This window comes from Callorhinchus milii, unplaced genomic scaffold, assembly GCF_018977255.1.
Source record: "Callorhinchus milii isolate IMCB2004 unplaced genomic scaffold, IMCB_Cmil_1.0 Scaffold56, whole genome shotgun sequence".
Lineage (NCBI taxonomy): Eukaryota > Metazoa > Chordata > Chondrichthyes > Chimaeriformes > Callorhinchidae > Callorhinchus > Callorhinchus milii.
In genome coordinates this window covers 27723-52639 of record NW_024704797.1, presented here as the reverse complement: position 1 = coordinate 52639, position 24917 = coordinate 27723, and the positions used below count along the sequence as shown (strand labels likewise).

At 53.8% G+C, this 24917-nt stretch overlaps 1 protein-coding gene across 3 annotated transcripts; it reads left to right on the top strand.

Moving 5' to 3' along the window:
- The first annotated feature begins 4179 nt into the window (after positions 1 to 4179).
- On the top strand, positions 4180 to 21124 carry LOC103191196 (constitutive coactivator of PPAR-gamma-like protein 1 homolog). Of its 3 annotated transcripts, none has more exons than XM_042345515.1 (17): positions 4180 to 4785; positions 9997 to 10243; positions 10590 to 10672; positions 11263 to 11391; positions 12404 to 12506; positions 12774 to 12856; positions 13248 to 13561; positions 13965 to 14037; positions 14330 to 14551; positions 14909 to 15080; positions 16205 to 16454; positions 17004 to 17118; positions 17228 to 17437; positions 18083 to 18284; positions 18873 to 19011; positions 19446 to 19536; positions 20379 to 21124. In XM_042345515.1, the coding sequence occupies exons 1-17, from the start codon at positions 4285 to 4287 to the stop codon at positions 20970 to 20972; spliced, it is 3528 nt and encodes a 1175-aa protein (XP_042201449.1). In that variant the 5' UTR covers positions 4180 to 4284; the 3' UTR covers positions 20973 to 21124. The 3 variants fall into 3 exon arrangements, with proteins under 3 accessions (XP_042201449.1, XP_042201448.1, XP_042201450.1); XM_042345514.1 differs by having other exon boundaries at positions 20376 to 21124; XM_042345516.1 differs by lacking the exon at positions 14330 to 14551 and having other exon boundaries at positions 20376 to 21124.
- The last annotated feature ends 3793 nt before the right edge of the window (positions 21125 to 24917 follow it).

Here is a 24917-nt window from a genome sequence, read left to right as displayed (position 1 = left end):
TAAAGAAAACATAAATCTATATATATATACACACACACATAGAGAGAAAGATTATATATTAAAGGAGAGCAGGAATCACTATAGATTAAAGGAGAGATAATATATACATTAAAGAGATAAAATATATATTGAAGAAGAGAAAGACGGTATATTTTAAGAGAGAAAAAATGTATTTTTAAAAAAGGAAAAAGTACATAAAGTGCAGAGAGAAAAAAAACATAAAGGAAAGATAATATAAGGAGATAAGATATATATTAAAGAGAAAAATACAGAGATAAAATGCTGAGGGAGAGAGAGGGGGAAAGTACACAATGAGGGAGAAAGATAGGAAAAGGGAAGGTATCAGTGAGGGAGAGAGAGAGAGAGAGGGGGAAGGTATCAGTGAGGGAGAGAGAGAGAGAGAGGGAGAGAGAGAGGGGGAAGGTATCAGTGAGGGAGAGAGAGAGAGAGAGAGGGGGAGAGGGGGAAGGTATCAGTGAGGGATGGAGAGGGGGAGAGAGGGAAGGTATCAGTGAGGGAGAGAGAGGGAGAGGGGGAAGGTATCAGTGAGGGATGGAGAGAGAGGGGGAAGGTATCAGTGAGGGAGAGAGAGGGAGAGGGGGAAGGTATCAGTGAGGGATGGAGAGAGAGGGGGAGAGGGGGAAGGTATCAGTGAGGGATGGAGAGAGAGAGGGAGAGGGGGAAGGTATCAGTGAGGGATGGAGAGAGAGAGAGAGGGGGAAGGTATCAGTGAGGGATGGAGAGAGAGAGAGAGGGGGAAGGTATCAGTGAGGGATGGAGAGAGAGGGGGAAGGTATCAGTGAGGGATGGAGAGAGAGGGGGAGAGGGGGAAGGTATCAGTGAGGGATGGAGAGAGGGGGAAGGTATCAGTGAGGGATGGAGAGAGGGGGAAGGTATCAGTGAGGGATGGAGAGAGAGAGGGAGAGAGGGAAGGTATCAGTGAGGGATGGAGAGAGAGAGAGAGGGGGAAGGTATCAGTGAGGGATGGAGAGAGAGAGAGAGGGGGAAGGTATCAGTGAGGGATGGAGAGAGAGGGGGAAGGTATCAGTGAGGGATGGAGAGAGAGAGAGAGGGGGAAGGTATCAGTGAGGGATGGAGAGAGGGGGAAGGTATCAGTGAGGGATGGAGAGAGAGAGGGAGAGAGGGAAGGTATCAGTGAGGGATGGAGAGAGGGAGAGGGGGAAGGTATCAGTGAGGGATGGAGAGAGGGAGAGAGGATGAAATGACGGTTGAGAACCAGAAGCGCCACAACAACCGCCGCTCGAACTCGACTGACGCGTCTCTCACTGTAACTCACTGCGCCTGCGCGCTCCTATAACTCACTGCGCCTGCGCGCCTCCGCTCGCACTGTAACTCACTGCGCCTGCGCGCCCCCCACTCACTGTAAATCACTGCGCCTGCGCGCTTCTAGAACTCACTGCGCCTGCGCGCCCAGAACACACATACACACACACACTCTCTGTCTCCAGAAGATACAAATGTAATGTTGTTGTTGTTGTATAATAATCCTTGTTTCATGGATTATACACAGGTCTACTCTCCCTCTCCTTTCCTGTATATTTTTTCTTCCCTTCGATATTCTCTCTCTTCACTCAACAACGCACACCACGTCCCGGGACGGCGCGAACAAATTATTGTAACATAATAATAATAATAATCCTCGCATTCGATATCGAGCCCGGCCAACGCCGTCGGCGCGTCCCGAATCGCTCCACGGGTGTGATTCGAAGAGGGGCAAGTCCGGAGGGACCGAGGCGGCAGGTAACAGAGATTCAGGGGCGTAATAACCGAAGCGCTGCCAACCCTACAACCTCAAATCCCCGGCTGACGCTCGTGCCCAGGAAATCCGAGGCCACTCTGCAGACAGACCATCCAAACCTGTCATACAGACTCTTCCCCCTCACCCGTCGCTCACTCCAGGGCTCCACAGCTCGGGTCTGAAATGCTGCACTCTGCCCAGCGCCTTGGGAACGTCCTCCCGACGCGAAAGGCGCGATGCAAATGCGATCTTGTTGTTGTTGTTGTTGCACGGTGGGTGCACAACACACACGGACAGTCAGCACGTGGTTGTGATGTCAGGAGATTGTGACATCAACGGGTTGTGTCTTTGGTTTATGAAGCCACCAGATTGGCACTGAGGTGTTGTGGGATTGGATGACATCAGACAGTAATGATAAACCTTGCGGTTTGATGCAATAATAATCCTTGCGTTCGACACTGCGCCGTATAACTAATGGCTTTGAGATGCCTCAACGCACTTCACGGGATACAAAGTAAAGTGAACTGACTATGAGTATTTTGTGGGTGAAACGCGGCAGTCAATTAATTGCCCACAAACAGTCATGGGTTGAGTAACCAAATTATTTGCCAGTCAAGAACCTCGGCGTCTCATTTCTCCCCCACCTCCGTGTCATGAACCGCTTTGCCTTATCCACCTCTGCAACATTGCCCAACTCCGCCACCCCTCAGGCCGCTGAAACCCTCTTACGTACCTTCATTACAACCAGGCTCGACTATGTCAACGGTCTGCTTGTTGGCCTTCCCAACTCGGTCGGGCCTTCTGCCTCTCTGCCTCCACTCTCCGGAACTCCATCCCACATTCCCCTCGCCTCACTCCCTCCCTTGCCTCCTTCAAGGCACGTCTCAAGACCCTCCTCTTCGACCGCGTCTTCGGCCAACCTTAGCCCCACCCTCCCCGCTCCCCGATGCCATCCCCCACCCCCCCCCCCTCCACTAATCCCTGACTGTTCAACGCCTCGGGAAGTCCTCCCGATGTGAAAGGCGCTTTACAATTTGGTACTGTATTGTTATTATTATTATTGTTTTGAATGGATTATTAGCCCCGGAAAGCGATCCCCCAATCGACTAACAAGCAGGTTCCCGCTGACTGCTGGGGAACACGGGCGCGTGCATGTGGGGTAAGGGAACTTGGCTAAAGTTTCGCCCTGACCCGCCCGGGAATTGAACCCGGGTCCTCTCGCTTGGCGACCCTCAGCCTCCAACCACAACACTACAGGAGCCCCCCCCCCCCCCGCACCACCACGTGCTTAGTGCGCAGGCGCGGCCCGCTCTGGGAACCCTGGGAAATGTAGTCTCCGCTCGTGCAGCGAGCGGCTGGCGCCGTTCATCCTGGGACATGAAGTTGTTTCCCGCGCAACCACCCCGCGGTGCCGGAAGTACTCGCCACATCACCCGTCATGCTTCGAGCGTCCCACCACCAGCCCCGCGGTGGGCGCCGGGATTTGTAGTTCTCTCCCCTCCCATCCTGGCGGCTCAGGTTTGGGTTTGAATGGCGGCGGACTACAGCTCCCGGGGGGGGGGGGGCAGCGGGGCGGGTATAAAATGGCGGGTCCGCGGGCGGCCGGTGGTTAGTCACGGTTCCGGGCGTCCGGGGAAGAAGACATGGTAGAGGCGCGTGGCTAACCGGGCGGGCGGGCGGGGAGGAGGGGGGGGGTGGAGTTAGTGAGGGAGGGGAAGGGGGAGAAGAAATAACAACAATAACCGCCCAGTGCAGGGTATATAATATAATATAAATGTGAACAGGAGAGAGAGAGAGCGAGGGGGTGGGGGGTAAGGAGAGAGAGGCTACAAACCCGACAAAAAATATCCCCCCACACACACACACAAAAAAACGGGGGTCTAACGGTGGACGGATTAAACCCTCCCTCCCCCCCCCCCAAAAAAAAAAAAAAAAATTTTTAACGGATTTTTTTTCCCGCCCCCCCACGAGAATTTCAAACTTTTTAACGGTTTTCCGCCCCCCCCCCCCACCCCGGACCACGCGCTGGAGCTGTAACGGAACGGTCCGGACGGTTTGAATCGTAACGGTCGGTGATTTTAACGGTCGAAATTTTTCTTTCGCGCACCAACGGTTTTTGTTTTAAAAAAAACGGTTTCGACCGTTCGGGGGAGAGAGAGAGAGAGGGAGAGAGAGAGAGAGGGAGAGAGAGAGGGGTTGACATCCACACACGAAGATTTTATTATTTTTATAATTGTGTTGAGAGAGAAGGAGCGAGTGAGTGAGGAAAAGAAGAGGGAGTGAGTGAGGAAAAGAAGAGGGGGAAAGGAGGGAGTGAGCGAGAGAGAGGAAAACGGGAGTGAGAGTAAGGAGAGAGGGAGTGAATGAAGAAAAGGAGAGAGTGAGTGAGGAGAGAGAGAGGGGGGGAGGGAGGGAGGGGGTGAGGAGATTGAGGGGAGGAGTGAGGAGGCGGAGTGAGGAGGGGGTGAGGAGCGGTTTGCGCGCTGTCAGACGGCAGTATTTATTGTGCAGTGTGTGAGCCGCTGATGGGGGTTCAGGGCTTCCAGGAGTTTATTGAGCGCCACTGCTCGGCGGCGGTGGTGCCGGTGGAGCTGCAGAAACTGGCCCGGGCTCGGGCGGCGCGGCACCGGGCGGCGGGGGGTACGCGAGGCCCCGGCTCGGGGCCTTTCCCGCCGCCGCCGCTCCGCCTGTTGCTGGACGCCGAGAGCGGCCTCCACCGGCTGTACGGCGGCTACTTCACGGACTGGGTGAGCGGCGGTCAGTGGAACCAGATGCTCGGCTTCGTGGCCGCGCTGTCTCAGGCCTGTGCGGCCGGCGGCGTCCAACTGGTCGTGGCCTTCAATGGCGCCTTAGCCAAGAGCCGCCTCCCCGACTGGGGCAAACGGCAGCTCCAGCAGCGCCAGAGCAGCCAACTGATCGTCAACCACATCCACAGCAAAGGCACCCCCCCGCCCAAGGTCTGGTTCCTGCCCCCGCCCGGGCTGGCGGCCTGTCTCAGGCTCGCGCTGCTCCGCTTCCGTGTGCAGGTAAGTCAGTCAGTCCGGTCCAGTCCGGTCCAGTCTGCCCACTGTGTGTGCGGCCCCGAGACAGCCGTGTCCCCCCCCCCCCAAACCCCCTCCACCCCCACAGTGCCCCCCCACACCCCCTCCACCCCACAGTGCCCCCCCACACCCCGACAGTCACACCCCCTCAACCCCCACAGTGCCCCCCCACCCCCACAGTGCCCCCCCCCTGCACCCCCTCCACCCCCGCAGTAACCCCCCCACACCCCCACAGTGCCCCCCCACCCCCCTCCACCCCCACAGTGCCCCCCACACCCCCTCCACCCCCACAGTGCCCCCCCCCCGCACCCCCCACACCCCCACAGTGCCCCCCCACACCCCGACAGTCACACCCCCTCCACCCCCACAGTGCCCCCCCACACCCCCTCCACCCCCACAGTGCCCCCCCACACCCCCTCCACCCCCACAGTGCCCCCCCCACACCCCCTCCACCCCCACAGTGCCCCCCCACACCCCCTCCACCCCCACAGTGCCCCCACACCCCCACTACCCCCCCCACACGCTAACCCCCACAGTGACCCCCAACCCCCCCCCACACTAACCCAATAATACAAGCGAGGTGTGTAGAATATGAATTTGCAGAATCTGTGGATCGATAGGGGGTACAGAATCATCTATAATTTCTACATTTTATTTCAATCATCACATACATAACCTATGTAGCTACAGCACAGATACAGACACAGAGTTCATATACTGATGCACATGAGGGCACTGGAGGTTCAGAGGTAATGGCTGTTGGTCACTAAATGGATTCATCTCAGGAAATCATTGGAGTCGCTGTTGCACTCCCGGCCACTGCTGACTTTGGCATTTCAGCACTTGCACTTCCCAAACTTCTAACAAGAAGACGGCAGCCACACACTCTTTGAATTTAGCTCATCTCAGCTACACGACATCTTTAACCCACAAACAACGGAAACGTTTGAATTGATGAAAGAATATGAAGACTTTCTCAACAGTATGAGATCTACACCAGCGACCGAGAAAAGGAGATCGTGGAGAGAAGACAGTGTTGTTCTGGATCCTTTACAATGATGTGGTTGAAATGTTTCTGTTATTCAGCAAAATCTTCTGTACCCACACCCTGATCTATGTATATGTTGTCTGGGCAAGATGTGCACATTATTCTTTGCCACCAGTTGTCCAAATTAAGCAAGATGGATGGCATTGTACCACCTCAAGTTGTTTAATATGGACAACACATCCAGGAGTAAGAGATCGCTTTGGATAGTGGAGCTTTAGCTGACATTTGTATAGCACCTTTCATATCAGGAGGACATCCCAAGGTGCTGAATATCAGGCGCACAAACTATTTCTTTGCCAGAAATCCAGTTGATCTCACACTCGAGCAAAGCGCGAGATCCTCTATGGCATCTCTAATACCTGGGAATGCTGCATTTGGTCAGGATATTCCAGGATCCTATACAAACTATAGTTGTGGGCTGTTATGAGGCTGATGTTTTGGTTGCACTGCTGTTCCACGTGAACAATCAAATGGATACGAGAGGAACAAGACATTACATAGATGTCACATCACTGGCTAAACATCTTGATCAGAATCGAGCCTCGCACTGCCAGCTTCACACTCATTCACTGGATATGATTTACACATTTACCTTCATCTGAGAGAGAAAGGTTCATCCGCTGGAGCTGGTTGAAAACGGGCAAACCTTTGAAGTTTATGGAAATCTTGGATTATCAGAAAATTTTGATCAGCTACAGAAATGTTTGAGGAGATTGTTTGTGCTCTGTGTGGCAAGCCTCAGCTTGGAAACATTGAGGAAGTGTGATACGCTATTCTCAGGTAAAAGTAGCTCCAACAAATCCAAATAAACCTGTGTGGAAGAAACCAGACTTACATTCCAGATCTGCTTGATCCGTGCCAACATGGATGGTGAACATGTGATCAATTGGTTTGAAGGTCAACAAATCCCGCAGGACATCTGCTGCAATTATTGGCACATTATTTCATGATGATGAAAACGGCAGAGTTTCTCTTTATGATGATGATCCGATTCTGACAATGAATGAAGATGCATTACTTTGGGGTTTAGCTGTTATATCTAACCTCTATCTTATAATAATAACAATCCTGGCATTTGATACAGCGCTTTTCACGTCTTCTCGACGTCTCAAAGCGCTTCACAGAATAGACTGTAAAGTGTAGTGACTGTTATATTTGTGGGTGAAACGCGGCGGCCAATTGCGCACAGCGGCGTCTGTCCCACACAGTCGTGGATTGAAAATGACCAATTTATTACTGTTTTGGAGGGTTTATTATTAGGGCTGTGTGTGGAGTGAGGAAACTTGCCCGAGGTTTGGCCCTCTGCCGGGAATCGAACCCCAGGTCTCTCGCTCGCAAAGCGAGTGCTCTAACCACTGAGGTACAGGACTCCACTTACATCTAACAAACAAGTATTATTGTTACTGTTGGTGAATACAGTTAACTGTTTATGTTATTGATTATGTTCATAATAAAATTGCAATATACTGGATTTTGATGTTTCTGTGACCCGCGATGATGTCACCATCATATGAATTATAGATCAGTTGTTTAGTACAATAGTAAAGGGTATATCTGATCAAATCAGAGCAGATTTTGACCCAAAATTAACAGTTACTATTAACTGGCACTTTGCTGACGCTACGCCATCTTTGTTTTACGTAAAAAAGCGTAGTAACTGTAGTAACTGACAAAATTCCATGTCCGATATCACAGAACTGTGCATTCTGCTGCAGCTAAAGCCTTATTCATATTCTACACATTTGTTTATTAACATCCACCTTCAAACCTTCTGTAACCGGACTGAAAAAGCACCCACACCCCCCCCCCACCAACCTGACCCCCACCACCCCAACCCCCCCCTCCCCCACCACCCCCCCCCCACTCCCCCCTCCCCCACCACCTCCACACCCCCCCACCCCCCCACCAACCTGACCCCCACCACCCCAAACCCCTCCCCCACCGCCTCCACCACCCCCACCCCCCATCACCCCTCCCCCCCCACCCCCATCCCCCCCACACCCCCATCCCACTCCCCCCCACCACCCCCCCACCCCACCACCCCCATCCCCCCCACCACCCCATCCCCCCCACCACCCCCATCCCCCCCCACTCCCCCCACCACCCAACCCCCCCTCCTCCACCACCTCCACACCCCCCACCCCCCCCACCAACCTGACCCCCAATCCCCCCCACCACCCCCACCACACCCCCTACCACCCCAACCGCCCCCTCCCCCACCACCCCAACCCCCCCCTCCCCCACCACCCCCATCCCCCCCACTCCCCCCCTCCCCCACCACCCCCCTCCCCCCCCACTCCCCCCCTCCCCCACCACCTCCACTCCCCCCCACCCCCACCACTGCTGCTGTTGATCAATCCAACAAAGTGCTGAGTGACAGAGGCGCTGTCCTTTGGTTGAGACAAATGGACCCGGTGTCCGGGCTTTGTGTTTGGGATCTCACAGAGAGGCGACCAGAACGGCCATCATTGTACCTGACAGAAATAACTAAAACCCTTTGAGATGTTGTGCAAGAAACTGCAGGGCCCCTCCCCCCTCACAGGCCCCTCCCCCTGACCCCTCCCCCCTCACAGGCTCCTCCCCTGACCCCTCCCCCTCACAGGTTCCTCCCCCTCCCTGACTCCTCCCCCTGACCCCTCCCCCCTCACAGGCTCCTCCCCCTGACCCCTCCCCCTCACAGGCTCCTCCCCCTCCATGACTCCTCCCCCTCACAGACTCCTCCCCCTGACCACTCCCCCTCACAAGCTCCTCCCCTCACAGGCTCCTCCCCCTCCATGACTCCTCCCCCTCACAGGCTCCCCCTCACAGGCTCCTCCCCTGACTCCTCCCCCCTCAGGCTTCTCCCCCTGACTCCTTCCCCCTCCCTGACTCCTCCCCCTCACAGGCTCCTCCCCCTGACTCCTCCCTCCTACCTGACTCCTCCCTCCTCACAGGCTCCTCCCCCTGACTCCTCCCCCACCCAGGCTCCCCCTGACTCCTCCCTCCCAGGCTCCTCCCCCTGACTCCTCCCTCTTCCCAGGCTCCTCCTGCCCCCTCCTGGGCTCCTCTCCCCTGACTCCACCCAGGCTCCTCCCCCTCCCAGGCTCCTCCCCCAGCTCCTCCTTCCTCCAGGTTCCTCCTCCCAGGCTCCTCCCCAGCTCCTCCCTCCATGGCTCCTTGTCCCTCCCCCAGCTCCTCCCTTTCTGGTGGCTCCTCCCCATGCCCCCAGCTCCTCCCTCAACTCCAGCTCCTCCCCTGCTCTTCCCTTCTCCTGGCTCTTCCCCCAGCTCCACCCTCCCTAGTTCCTCCCCAACCTGTCTTGTCCTTCTCCCATCTCCACCGTTTGCAGTGTGTTTAAAGCCAGGCCACCATATTGGAGCAATTGGAACTGATATTTCTTCTGTGTTACATTTTCATCCTCACCCGACACATCTGAGTTGTCTTCCGTTGTTGATTTTATATATATATATAACAGTTCTCAGCTTCAGTCTCCACTCCTGGAGCCAGTACACAGCTGTTCTCTTTGTGTCTCTCTGCACAACGGGCAATTGATGAACTTGGCAGATGTCTGAACCTCCCATTCGCTGTGATCCTTTTCACACACTGTCGGTCGTCCCCTCGCCTTGCTTACTGCGTCCTGGTGAGGACACTGCAGTGTTCAGTAATGTCCTGTCATCTCCAGGAGAGATTCATTTAAGAATAATTAATCAATTTCTGTTGGTAAATAATATCTTGGGACACGACATGTGCACGAACAAATCTCATGAACCCGAAGGGCCTCCTTTAACATCTCATACGAAGGATGGCACCTCTGACAATGAACCCCCCCCTCCACTGCAGTGTAGTGTCAGCATGGACTGGGCTTCCACCACTGGGCGGCTCCAACCTTCCAGTTGTGTCGTGGTAAATGATCGCACAGTAAAATTGGTCTTTCACCTCTTGTGCAAATTGTTAGTGACGGTTGCCTACAACAATGTAATTATTCTGATGCTGTGGATATGATAGAGACGCTCTCTCTTGATCTCTCTCTGTGAGGATGGCTTCTCTGTGAGGATGGATTGTGCTCGTCTTTGTGAGGATGGCCTCTGTGTAAGGATGGGCTATGCTGGATTGTGATGGGTGTGAGACTGCTTGGCTGAGGTAAATCCAGTCTGGTCTTCTGTTTGCAGGTGATTCAGAGCACTGAAGATCATCACCAGGAAGTGCTGTCCTTCTACCGGGAGAATGGCTTCCACGGGCTGATCGCCTATGATTCGGAGTATGCCCTGTGTAACGTGCAATGTTACCTCAGCGCGCATGCGCTGAAGCTCAGCTGGAATGGGAAAAGCCTCACCACAAACCAGTTCCTGATGCAGGAAGTGGCCAAACAGCTGAACGTCAACCCTGCCTACTTCAGCATCTTTGCAGCTCTGTTGGGTAGGTATCGAGGGACCCACAAGAAACGTACAGCCAATGTGTAGTGGGGTAGGGTAGGGGGTACAGTTCTGTGTCACTGTGGGGTAGGGTAGGGAGAAGAGTTGTGTTCAGTTGATATAGAACTGCTGACTGTGTAGTAACCTGCTTCTGTGCTGTACAGTCTGATCAGGGCAGATCTCCTGTTTGTGGAGGAAGCTCCGGAGACAGAATTTGAATGGGCGAGCAAGGAGACTCCGGGATGGAGTCCCAAGGGTCAGGGCAGCTCGTCTCAATGCCTGACCCCTGACACACTGTGCTCGGGAATGCTCCGCTCACACTGTTCCTCCTAAGCCTCTGATTTTTCCAGGCAACCACATTCTCCCAGATGAAGATTTGGCGGCTTTCCATTGGAGCCTCCTTGGCCCAGACCATCCTCTGGCATCTCTCAAGGTAAAGCCTGGAAAACCATATCAGATTTCAGAGGGGATGGGGAGGGGTGGGGGGTTTGTTGGGAGATTTTCTCAGACACACCACATCGCAGACACACACACACACACACACACACACGCTCATACAGTCTGACCCTGGCTCCATATTATGACAGTGTCATAATAGTACAGTAATCCTTGCCCTGCCCCCTCCTACCTCTCTGACCTGCTGACTCCTTAACAACCTGCCCGCTCCCTCCGTCCAGCGGGCTCCGGGCTGCTCCATGTCTCCCGCCCGACCCACCCTACCATCGGTGGCCGAGCTTTCAGCCTCTCTGCCCCCACACTCCATCCCACGGTCCCTTCGCTTGGCTTCCTTCCTCGCCTCCTTCAAGGCCGGTCTCAAGACCCTTCTTTTCGATCGTGCCCTCGGTCGCCCTTCCCTCTCTCTGACTTCCCTCATCCCCCCCCCACCACTCCCCCATGCTCGGGTCCTGACCCCTGACTATCCAGCGCCTTGGGACGTCCTCCCGACGTGAAAGGCGCTCTCTAAATGTCATTTTGTTGTTGTTGTGCGTGACTATCAGTGTGTGACTCTCTCCGTGTCTCCAGGTCAGGGCTCAGCAGTTAGTGCTGCCGCCCTGTGACGTGGTTATTAAGTCAGTCGCTGTCTACGTCAGCAACATCCCTGATGTCAGTGACCTGGACACGGTGGCAAGGGACGTCTTCAAACATTCTCAGGTTAGACTCCAGCCTCTCTCCCTGTCTGTACTCTCTCTCCCGACTCCCCACCCTCCTCTCTCCCATCCTCATCTCTATCTGCCCCACCCTCCACTCTCTCCCCACCCTCCACTCTCTTCCCACCCTCCACTCTCTCCCCACCCTCCACTCTCTCCCCACCCTCCACTCTCTCCCCCCCTCCACTCTCTCCCCACCCTCCACTCTCTCCCCACCCTCCACTCTCTCCCCACCCTCCACTCTCTCCCCACCCTCCACTCTCTCCCCACCCTCCACTCTCTCCCCACCCTCCACTCTCTCCCCACCCTCCCTCTCTCCCCACCCTCCCTCTCTCCCTGGGTGTACTCAACAACAATAACAACAACTTGCATTTATACAGCGCCCTTCACACGGGGTAGTGTCCTGGAGCACTTCGCTGCACTACTTTACCCTGCAGACAATCACAGTGAAGGCTGGCCTGTTACAGGTCACACTGTTGGTTCTGGACTGTAAAGGACCCCAAACCTAACCCAAAAAAGAAACACCATCTTTGGCCTTCAAGTGACTTCGCCAGGTGCCTTCCTACAAGGAGAGTGTGTTATTATATCATTTACAGTAAATTTTCACAGTTTAACAAACACCCCTCTCAATCCTTATATCTGATACAGCGCCTAATCACTTTGTCAAAAGGTCTCAGAGTGTTTCACAGGAATGACTGATTCCATAGGTTTTAAACAGGGACCCGATAGAGGTGTTCAGTATTGCAGAAGGGATGGATTAATAGGCTCTTCCCACTTGTTGGGGAGTCCATTACCCGGTGGGATGGGGGGAGTAAACACAGCATGGACTGGTTGGCTGAACAGCATGTCTGCCTGCTGTAAATTTGTGCACAGTGGGGAAGTGCTTGATCAATTTTACCTGGAGGATTATTGCCAGGACACCAGGAGAAACATTTTCAGGGATCTTTAATGTCTGCCTGGCTTTAGGGGAGCCACACACAGCTTTTTTTCATCAAGTAATTTTTTTGGAAATCCAGTCCAGGACCCAGGACAAAATTGATCGTTTCAAGAGAGCTGTGGAGTACTACGCGATGGCCAGCAAACCCCAATCCATCCCCCTCGGGCCAGCACCACTCCTACGTAAGTATTGATCGTGGAGGATTTACGAGATTCCGTGAAGCAGTGGTTTGTGACAGTGTTGGGCAGGGAGTAATGACAGCTGTGACACTGGACTGTGAGAGCTCGGGATTACCTCGGCCAGCCAAGCAGTACACTGTGCCGCCCCGAGCCCCCACCCCCAGGCAGGATGGTGTGCGAGGCTCGGTGCTGTGTCAGTGTAACTGTGTAGGTGTGTATTGCACTGTGTACTGATGTATGATATACTGAGATTGTGGTTGTGATCTGCAGTGCAGGGCTTCGCTCCCAGTCAGTTTGGAATGCCATCGTTTGCTGGAGCCCAGATACCAGGCGTCTCTCAGCCAAAACACGTGGTGAGTCAGACTGTTCCACTCGCTTCATTTCCCTCAGCCCAGACTCCCAGAACATCAATTACAATAGTCACCAATTATATCCAAGGTTTCAAATAGAATACGTACACATAATAATCCAGTCCTTTCATTTGGTTTAATAAAGTCTTTCACGTCGGGAGGACGTCCCAAAGCGATTCACGGGATACACAGTAAAGACTGAGTGTTTTGTGGGCGAACATGGCAGCCTATTTGTGCACAGAAATGTCCAACAAACCGTTGCGGAGCAAATAACCAATATGGGAATTGTTACTTAACACCGGAATATAGTGTTAAGTGTAGCGACTGTGTTTGTGGGCGACCGTACACATTACCGCTTGAGTTGCTGCTCATACCAATTCCCTCTGTGTTACAGTTCCCCCAGCACATGATGCAGAAGCTGCCGTATCAAGCCTTCCCGCCTGGCCACAATCCTGGCCTCTTCTTTTCTCCCTCTCACAGCCACCTAGTCCAGGGGCCATCCTTCGACCCCCAGGCCACTAAGTTACCCCTCGGGCAGAAAGGTCCCGGCCCCCTGCAGCAGGTGGGGAAACACGTCTCATTAAGCAGCTGGTCTGGAACCCCTGTCTCCTCCTCCATCAAGATTAACAACCACATGGTTCCCAAGGACTCCTCACTCTCCTCTCCCGACATGGAGGAGAACAGACATAGAGGGGGAACCTCAACCAAGTAAGTGTGTCCCAGCTTCACTGGATACTGAGGGTCTGGGGGCAAAGAGCAGCCTCCCTCATTGGGCTGAGATTGAGGACAGGGTCTGGTACAGGTACAGGACACACAGCTGCCTCCGCTGCTCTGTGCTCAGTTACTCAGTGGCTTTGGATCCTGTGTTACAGACGGGGGAATTCTCCCACAACACAACTCTCCTGATCAGCAGACACACACCCTCGTCCTGGAAGGTTCATGTAGGGATGTGGGTGAGGACTGCTTTGGGAAGGAAAGAGAGAGTGAGGGAGGGGGAAGATAGAGCGAGGGAGGGAGCGAGAGGGAGGTGAATGACTGGCCTGATTGAGTGCCTGTAGTAACTAAAGTGTGATCGTTCACGCCATCACTCTTGGCTTCTGTCGTTCCACAGCCATATCCCCAAACAACAACCTCCACACAAGGTGACGGGGGCCAGAGAGAGCACAGTAAGAGGCAACCCTGAGGTACTGTACGTGTGTATGTGTATGGGTGTGGGTGTACCTGGGGTGTGAGCTACTGTGTGTGTGTGTGTGTGTGTGTGTGTATGGGTGTGGATATACCTGGGGTGTGAGGTACTGTGTGTGCGTACCTAGGACAGTGGGTAACCTGTGTGCGCTTGTACCTGGGGAGGTGAGGTACTGTGTGTGAGTACGGGGATGGGGGGGGAGTTACTGTGTGCGTGCCTAGGGTGGGGCTAAAGTAATGTGTGCGATGGGGATGGAGAGTAACCTGTGACGTGTATTTGGTTTGGTGCAGGGCTTCCCCGATACCAGGCCTGGGGTTAGGAAGCCCACTGGGTGTGTGACTCCTGTTAGCCCCACAGCTCACATTCCCTCACTACTCTCCATGCAAACCAGGAGCCACATGGACATCACCACCCCTCCCTTGCCTCAGGTGGCCCCTGAGGTGCTCCGTGTGGCTGATCACAGGCACAGGAAGGGCCTCATGTACCCCTACATTTACCAGGTGCTGACAACAGTAAGTACAAGCCCGTCACGCCTGTAGTACAGTGGTTGTTAGAGCGCTCGCCTCACATTTGGTTAGATTCCCAGCCGGGTGGGTCGTGGCGAAACCTTACGCAAGTTTCCTTACTTGCCCCATGTGACAGGGTAGAACAGAGGAGAGAGTGAGCAGGAATATCTCACTGAAAGCTCTGGTGGGAGGAGATCAGTAAGTGTGATGAATGTAAAAGTCTTTAGGGAAGGGGAGGGTTTGGGGGAAGGGGAGGGTTTGGGGGAAGGGGAGGATTTGGGGAAAGGGGAGGGTTTGGGGGAAGGGGAGGCAGGGGCTGAAGGGTGCTGGTCAGACATCATGTCTCTGATGCTCTTTCTGCAGGGGGAGCTCAAGCTGCCGGTGTGTATCGAGGACGAGGCTAACAGTGAGCTGCCTCCAGCCACCCTGTTGTACCGCTCAGCCCGTCAGTACGTGTATGGGGTTCTCTTCAGCTTGTCAGAGACACAGAGGAGAGCCCAGAGGCTGGCCATGAGGAGGAGGATTCCTGTGGAAGGTAGCGGCTCATCGGGGCTGTGTATGTGTGAGGTCATCCCACATGTGTGTGGATAGGAGTCTGTCTGTGTGTGTGTGTGTGTGGTGTGAGGCTATCCAGTGTGTGTGGGGAGGGGAGGTGTGTGTGTGTATGTGCGGTCATCGTGTGTGTGTGGGGTGGGGGGAGGGCCTCCCGTGGGTGCGTGTGCTTGTGTGTCTTGTGTGTGGGTGTCTGTGTGTGGTGTGTGTGTGTGTGAATGCAGTGAGGGAAGGAGGCAGGGAGAGACTGTTACATGACAGCAAAGTAGTCTGTTCTGAATGATATAATAATCCTTGCATTTGATAGGAACCCGGTTGTTACTCAATTGGCGGATCAGTTTCCGTGGATAATAATTCAAAAAAAATTATGAATTATTCGGTCACTCAATCCACGACTGTGTGTAAGACGCTGCTGTACACAGTTTGCTGCTGCGTTTCGCCCACAAAATATACAGTCACTACACTTTACAGTATATCCTGTGAAGCGTTTTGAGACGTCTGGAAGATGTGATAAGGTGCTGCATGAAATGCAAGGATTATTATTATTTTGAGCCTTTTCACATCGTCAACCCCTCAAATCGCTTCACAGCCATGTTCCACAAACATCCGTGAAGTGACTGAGTTTCCGTCTATCACCAGATCACCAACCAGGAGAGAGAAACTTGCTTCATTTCTCAAACTGTGGATCATTAATATCCACCTGAACAGACACCGACCGACTGTACTTCTGGCTAATGACTTATCCAAAGGATATCTCCCAGTTTCTCTCTCTCTCTCCCCCACTCCCCCCTCTCTCTCTCTCTCTCTCTCTCTCACCGCCCCACGCCCTGCAGGGTATCACATCTGGACAGCATTGTACTAATGTAATAACGATTATAATATTGACATTGCGTACAGCTCCTTTCGCAGCGCTTCACAAGATCCACTGTATAGTTTAGTGACTGTTATGTTTTGTGGGTGAAGCTTTGTTATTAGTTCCTGACAATTTGTTAATGCGGGAAGGAGGGAACCTGAATCAGTGAATCTCAGCTCCTTTTCATCTGCGTGTGTGCGTCTCTCTCTGTCTCCTCTCTCCCTCTCTCTCTCTCTCTCGCTCGCTCGCTCCAGTGCCTCCGGTCATCATTAAAGAGTGGGCAGCATACAAAGGCAAGTCTCCGCAGACGCCCGAGCTGGTGACGGGGCTGATTTTCCGTGAGTGGACCTGCCCCAACCTGAGGAAGCTGTGGCTGGGGAAGGCGGTGGAGGACAAGAACAGGAGGATGAGGGCTTTCTTAGCCTGTCTGAAGTCGGACACCCCGGCCATGCTTAACCCGGCCAATGTCCCCACCCACCTACTGCTGCTGTGCTGTGTGCTGCGGTGAGTGACCAACACTCACAACAAGAGAACCCTCAGCAAGCGCAATGTTTACCCCGCACCATTGTCAGCCTGATGGGTTCCAGCCCCTTCACCCACCCACACGTCGGGACTTGGAATTGATGTCGTCTGTGCTGACTGACGCTCCAGTGCAGGACTGTGGGCTGCTCTGCATTGTCAAAGGTGCCATCCTTCAGTTCGGATTCCAGCTCAGATGTCCCATCCCCTAGTGCAGGTTAAAACTCCCGACGCTATTCGACAAAAGCTAGTGTTTCACTCTCCCGGTGTCCTGGCCGACAATAATTGTTGGGATGTCTCTGTGTGTAAAACACACAGTCACTTCTGTTTACAGTATATCCTGTGAAGCGCTTTGAGATGTCTGAAGGATTTGATAAGGCGCTATATCAAGTGCAGAGCTTGTTATTGTTGGTGAAAGCTTCCTGGGCTGGTGGTGAGTGTGGGGGGGATTGTATTTGTTGATGCTGAGTGTGGCTGGTTTGTGCTGACGTTGGTGGTATTGGTGGTGAACGTGGGGGTTTGTTGTTGTTCCAGGTATATGATGCATTGGCCGGGCGGGAGGATTCTGCACCGACAGGAGCTCGATGCCTTCCTGGCCCAGGCCGTGTCCTCCAAGCTGTACGAACCCGACCTCCTGCAGGAGCTAAAGGTAGGGACGATCCCCCCACCTATTGTAAAGAGAAGATTGTGATTGTTCCCCTCGTTGTACAGAGAGCATTGTAATGGCTTGTGTCTCTCTCTCTCTCCTCGTTGTACAGATTGACAAGCTGGATGCCCGGGGTGTAGAGTTGGCTGCCCTGTTTATGAGCGGAGTGGACACAGCGCTGTTTGCTAACGATGCCTGTGGACAGCCCATACCCTGGGAGCACTGCTGCCCCTGGATCTACTTTGACGGGAAACTCTTCCACAGCAAGATGGTGAGAGCCACCCAGCAGAAGGTTCCCCTACTGGAGCTGTGTGATGGTCAGGTATGTTTGCTCACTGTCCTGCCCTGTGTGACTCTCACTCGCTCCTCTCCTGGCCTGTGTGACTCTCACTCGCTCCTCTCCTGGCCTGTGTGACACTCGCTCACTCCTCTCCTGCCCTGTGTGACTGTCACTCGCTTCTCTCCTGGCCTGTGTGATTCTCGCTCGCTCCCCTGCTGTCTTGGTGATGTCAGCATCAAATCCCTCCATGGTCTCAGCCCACCTGTCTCAAACCTTGCAGACCCCATCCCTCCCTACTTCACGTTTCCCATCCTGGCTGCCCCACCTCGCCAGTCAGCCTATCTGCCCCACCTCTTCGGGAACTCCATCCCACAGACCCCTCCCTTGTGCAGGTGGACGTTAAAGATCTCTGTGACATCAGTCAAAGAGAAGGAGGAATTTGTCTCCCAGTGTCTTTGGGATGTCCTCCCAATGTGAAAGGTTCTATACAAAAGTCATTTGTTGTTGTTGTCCGAGCCAAGCAAAATCACCTGCTCACTTCAGGGCTAATATGTACAAATCGGCTGCTGTGTTTGTCAAGAAAAAACCCAGGAGTACACTTCACAGTAAGTCCTGTGAAGCGCTTTGAGACACCTGAACGATGTGCTAAGCTGCATTGACACTGACTGGTCGCTGTTTGTGCTGTAGGCTGACCAGGTTGCCAAGGTGGAGAAGATGAGACAGAGTATCCTGGAGGGGCTGAATTTCAGCCGCCACCCGCTGCCTCCGCCCTCCATGCTGCGTCCCCCCTTCGCTCCTCCAATGATGGGGCCGTTCTACCCAATGCCAGTTTACAGTCGGCCTGTTGGCTCAGTGCCACCCCCTCACGGCAGGGGCCGGTGTTTCGCTGGTAAGAAACCTTTGACCTGTTCTCCCACTAAACTTGTGTGTCGATCTGTCACGTCAGGACTTGGAGCTCACACAGTCTAAGCTGACACGCCAATGCTGCGCTTGTCTGAGGTCCCATCCTTCGGATGACGTAAACCAAGCTCCCCGTCTGCCCATTCAGGTGAACATTAAAGAGCCCGCGGCGCTATACCGAGGTCCTGACCAACAATCGCCAAATAGTATTTGTCACTCATTTCATGGCTGTTTGCGGGACATTGCTGTGCGTAAATTGGCTTCTGCCCATAAAACACACAGTCACTGCAATTTACAGCATATCCTGTGAAGTATGTTGGGACTTCATCCTGACATGAAAGGTGCTGGAGCAAATGTAAGTATTTTTATTATTAACTTGATGGCCTCCTTTGCTGATGGGAAGGACCCCTGGAGGCCACTGATTGGCGAGCAGCTGGCAGGCAGGTGGCAGATACAGTTCGAAGAAAAATCTAAAGCAGTTGTTAGCATTTGTGGCAGTGATTGTTGTTGAGAATTGTAGTTAAACTTGCGCTGCTCTCTCTCCCCCCTCTTTCTCTGCCATCCCATCTGTCCCCAGGTATGGAGCAGATTGCCCACCAGGGCGGGAAACTGGAGATCGCTGGGATGGTGGTGGGGCAGTGGGCTGGGAGCCGCCCAGCCCGGGGGAGAGGGTCCCTCAACCTCCAGGTAGTGTCTGTCGGGGGTCACGGCAAAGGGTAAGTGTCATGACTGGGGGTCTCACTGGCTCACTGGCTGGGCTGGGTAACCGCTCTGGGTCGCTACCCTGCATGAGGGGCGCTATATAAATGTAAGTTTCTGTTCTTGGCTTGGACAAATCTTGCGAAGCGCTTTGAGACATCCTCTCAACGCAATGCGTGGTGAGCCCATCAGTGGTCAGGCCCTCGGCCAATCTGCCCCCGCGCTCTGTAACCCAAGTCCGAGTCAGTCTGACTCACCCCTCTCCCCTCATTCAAGGCCCGGCTAAAGTCCTACCTCTTTGACCATGTTTTCCCCCTCCTTCCATTCCTCCCCCACAGCTCAGTGTCAAGTCTGTTTAGCATTTTGGGACCCCCCCCCCATCCCCCTGTGTAAATGTCCATGTGTTTTGGTGTATTGTTAATAAGACGTTTCTTACCATCTGGGCTGACAGGAGAGGCCGGGATCGAGACCCACTGAGCTCAGCCAGAGCAGCTCGAGGGAGTAGTCACCGCAACCAAGCAAATCCCACTGACAACAGCCAGGTTAGTAGTTGGTCTCTCTGTCTGCCCTAGACGGTGCTAGAGGAGCTGTGTGTGTGTGTATATATATGTGTCTGTACGTGTGTATGTGTCTGTGTGTGAGTACGTACGTGTGTGTGTATATATGTATGAGTGTGTATTTGTGTGTGTATATGTGTGTATGAGAGTATGTGTGTGTGTATCTGTGTATGTGAGTCTCTGCATGTAAATATATGTGTGAGAGCATGTATGTGTGTGCGTATGTGTGTGTGTGTGTATATGTGAGAGTGTATCTGTGCATGTGTGTACATATGTGTGTGTGTGTGCGCAGAGAGTGAAGGGGAGTGGGGACTGAATGGAAAGCTCTTTTAGTGAGCCCCTCCTGTACTATGAATTTCTAGGAGGAATTATTTTCTGTTCTAAGTGAGGAATGAAACACTACTGACCTTCCCCCTACCCACGGCCAAAGCGGAACTAAACCGTGTATTTCCTTCACAAGATTATTATTACTATTAAGATGGGTTTATCCCATCTGATCTCCTGCCTCCAGAACACACAACTGACCGTCCCTCATCACAGTATCCAGCTGCTTTCTAAACAATTCCCAGTGTCCAGACCTCTACCTCTCTCTGGGTCAGGCTGTTACAGCGGTTAATTAGCTTCACAACTGTAAACCTGACCTGTCACAGAGATTTGCACACAATGTGCAGCACATTCTCCATGTTTCTTCTCCACACGAGAAGAGTTTCACAAGCTCCCTGCCCTCTGCAGGAGCAACGTTCCTCCCAGATTCCGTTAGATTTCCCTCAGTAAGATATCGCTCTGCTTTCCTTCTTCAACCCCGTTTCACATGTTCCGCTCAGCAGAACCAGGGAGGGGCTGGGGTGACAGCTCCAGGCGAGACCATGAGAGAGACCCCCGGACCAGCCCCCAGCGAGAACTCCAGCCACCAGGGACCCCCCGAGGAGGTGGACACAGACACTCACGTGCCAGTGGAGCTCCCCAGCGAGGCCGCAGCAGCCCCCATCGATACGCCCAGTGAGATGCCAAGAGAGACCTCGAGAGAGATCCCGAGAGACACGCCCGGACCAGCCCCCAGCGACACCCCCAGCAAGACTCTCGGAGCCGCCCCCAGCGAGACGCCCAGAGAGACCCCCGGACCATCCCTCGAGCAGCAAGGACCCGCTGATGAGGTGGACGCAGACACACACACAGACTCGACAGCGGAGCCAGAGCCAGCGGAGCTACAGTCAGAGCCGGGCTGGGGACAGCCACAGCTGAATGGCCGAGCTGATGGTGCTAACGGGGAGCACAGCCCAGACACACGACCACAAAGTGCCTTAATGAAAGACTGTGACGTGTGCAATAGACCTTCTCATTTACCTTCTGCACTAACCCTGGACGTTGACTGTCACAGTGGTCGGACGGCAGCCGCTGCTGCACAACAGGACGAGGAGTGAAACGCCGCTGCTATAGAGGTTTCTCTCTAATGTATTTTTCCGATTACTTTGTTGGGACGTCAGGCGCAGTGATTCCTTCCCCTCCTCCTGTCTGCCCCAGTGACGTCACTGACTGGGCACCTACCCCTGTGACATCACTGACTGGGCACCTCCCCCTGTGATGTCACTGACTGGGCATCGCCCCCTGTGACATCACCGACTGGGCACCTCCCCCTGTGACATCACTGACGGGGCACCTCCCTCTGTGATGTCACTGACTGGGCACCTCCCCCTGTGACATCACATACTGGGCACCACCCCCTGTGATGTCACTGACTGGGCACCTCCCCCTGTGATGTCACTGAGTGGGAACCTACCCTGTGACGTCACCGACTGGGTGCCTCCCCCTGTGATGTCACTGACGGCATTGCCCCCTGTGACATCACCGACTGGGCACCTCCCCCTGTGACATCACTGACTGGGCACCTCCCACTGTGATGTCACTGACTGGGAACCTCCCCCTGTGACATCACCGACTGGGCACCACCCCCTGTGACGTCACTGACTGGGCACCTCCCCCTGTGATGTCACTGACTGGGAACCTACCCTGTGACGTCACCGACTGGGCGCCTCCCCCTGTGATGTCACTGACTGGGAACCTACCCTGTGATGTCACTGACTGGGAACCGCCCCCCCCTGTGACGTCACTGACGGAACCCCTCCCTGTGATGTCACTGACTGGGAACTTCCCCCTGTGATGTCACTGACTGGGCACCTCCCCCTGTGATGTCACTGACTGGGTACCTCCCCCTGTGATGTCACTGACTGGGCACCTCCCCCTGTGATGTCACTGACTGGGCACCTCTCCCTGTGATGTTTCTGACTGGGCACCTCCCCTATGATGTCACTGGCTGGGTACCTCCCCCTGTGATGTCACTGACTGGGAACCTCCCCCTGTGATGTCACTGACTGGGAACCTCCCCCTGTGATGTCACTAACTGGGAACCTCCCCCTGTGATGTCACTGGCTGGGAACTTCCCCCTGTGATGTCACTGACTGGGAACCTCCCCCTGTGATGTCACTGGCTGGGAACCTCCCCCTGTGATGTCACTGACTGGGAACCTCCCCCTGTGATGTCACTAACTGGGAACCTCCCCCTGTGATGTCACTGGCTGGGAACTTCCCCCTGTGATGTCACTGACGGGGAACCTCCCCCTGTGATGTCACTGACTGGGAACTTCCCCCTGTGATGTCACTGACTGGGAACCTCCCCCTGTGATGTCACTGACTGGGAACTTCCCCCTGTGATGTCACTGACTGGGAACCTCCCCCTGTGATGTCACTGACTGGGAACTTCCCCCTGTGATGTCACTGACTGGGAACCTCCCCCTGTGATGTCACTGACTGGGAACCTCCCCCTGTGATGTCACTGACTGGGAACCTCCCCCTTTAATACTTTGCTGAACCTGGAGAGAATCTGAGCTCATTAATGTTTCTTAAAAAGTGGGGGGTTTTTGTGCCAAATTCACTGAAACCATCAGAAAATCCAGATTTCTTTGAACAGAATTAACATTCTCTCCAAAACAATACGCTGGTGGGAAAGGGAGTGAAAGAGACGCCCTGACACAAACACAGCAATCGCGCGTTGATAGATTATCAACATGCGATAGTCCTTGTGCTGAACAGGGAACGTGGTGCATTTATCTCTTGATGTACAATCCTGGTTAGAGATGTGTTCCAGAAATAGCCCCCCCTCTCCCTCCTCCCTCCCTCTCTGCCTCCTCACCCACCAACTCTCCCAGCCACCCTCCCGCCATCCCTCTCATCCTCCTCACCCACCTACTCTCCCAGTCACCTCCCCCCTGCCCTCCCTCCTCACCCATCCACTCTCCCAGCCACCCTTCCGCCCCTCTCTCCCTACCCCCGCCCTCCATTCCCCCCCCCATTCACTCCTGTCCTCCTTCTCCCCGTCCTCCCTGTCTCTCTCTCTCTCTCTCCTTCCCCTCCTGTATCTTTCCATCCCGTGTTCTGTTTGTTCAGTAATCGGAAAAACACATTCTTCTCCTTTTGTCAAACATTTTATTTTTTAAAAAGAATTAAGGCCGATAGTGAGTTAACAGCAAAGTAATCATTGTTTCTGCTCCCAGGATAGACTAGGATAGGCCAGGCCAGGCCAGGCTGCCTGTCGCCAGGCCAGGAGATTCTACAAAGTGGGAGGGGGGAGGGCTGTATATTTTTAAAAATAATGCGATCATGGTGATGTCTAGTTGACTAAAGACAGAAGATTTAGCAGCCACGTGGTGTGTGAGGGTGGGGTGGGGAGAGAGCTGTATGGGGTGTCTTGACTTAGCCAGACATCAGAAAACAATATAACCGAGGATTGCACTATCACGTCCCTCTGTCACGTCGGGAGGACGTCCTGAGGTGCCTGGCAATGTTGGCCGGCGGAGGGGTGGTGGGTAGTGTAATATTCTAACATTTCTCTCTCTCCCTGCTGACACTCGTGGTCTGTTGATGAGGTTTAACCCAATCTTCGGGGAGGAGCGGTGTGGGGGGGGACTTGGAATCCACACGACACACCTCCCGGCATTGTCAGACCGTTTTCCTCTCACAAGTTCAGATGCTGCAGACTTGTAGAAGTCTGAATTTGAAGCCGGTCTCTCTCGATAAGAACTGATCTTATAAGTTAACAACAACTTGTGTGTATGTATCGCTCCCCACGGGGAACGCCTCCAGCACTTGTTTTTCACAATTTGCCAGTTCTGTGCCGTGAAAGGCTAAGACTAAGGGGAATTGCAGGCCTGGGTTATTTCTGACTGTTTTCACCTCATCAAAAAGAATAATAATTACCCTTGTATTTGATACAGCGCCAAATCACGTCGTCGATACGTCTCAAAGTGCTTCACAGGATACACTGCAAATTGTAGTGACTGTGTGTATTTGTGGGCGAAAATATGACTTTGGATCCGAACACCCGGAGTCACAGTCACAAGTGTGAGTGTGGTCTATGATCTCTCACAGGGGCTGGAGGTGAGAGAGAGATGAGACCAGACTCTGTTAGTGACCACTTTGACATTGTCTTCGTTCCCTCTGAAAACACGAGACCGACCGAGCAGCTGTTACTGTTCCTGTTTGAGAAGGTAACACTGGACTGATGACAGTCACTGGCTCTGCTCCACCACAGCCCATCAGAGAGAGATAGTGTAATTAGTATCATGGCTATTTTTGGTCCAACACCAACAACAACAAGTCCTATTTACACAGCGGCCGTCACGTCAGGAGGACGTCCTAAGGCCCTGGGACTGACTGTCCATTACCATTGCTGTCAGTCTAGCTATTGTCTGGCTGGTAACCTGTCACCTCTGTTGCCGGTCAGACTGTGAATACTTAATGAACGACTGGCATTAAGTAGCTACTCCCCCCGTGCGGGCGGGAATGCGGGGAACCCTGTACTGTCGCTCAGCTCAGGGAGGTGAACCCCCCGCTCAGCCAATCCCAGGCCTGTCTTACAATCTTGTTTTCTCTCCCTGTGAAATCTCATGTTTTGTAGTCATTTATATAAAGAGAGGATCGGGATCGGGATCAGAGATGATGTTTAATGGAGCAGTAGATAGATAGGACAGGTGGCCGCTCAGCCCTGCTCTCAGGCTGACACTGAGCCACTGTACGCTCTGGCTCTCTCCCTCTCTCCCGCTCTCCCTGTTTGATTTGATGCTGAAGGACAAGGCAGCCTTTCCTCAAAACACGAGCAACTGTTGCGGAGTCACTGAGCTCCAGCCAAATCCTGCTCAACTACAGCAGCGGCACATGGGCACAGCCACCGCGTGGCTCGTTGCCTACCCCGCTTAGAGAGTGTGTCTGAGACACTGTAGATGCTTTTTCCAGACGTGAGCGCGTGGGACGCGGGAGGAAGGCCCCTCCCTCTCCATCTGCTCAAACCATCTGATCTGTCAGGTTCCCCTAAAC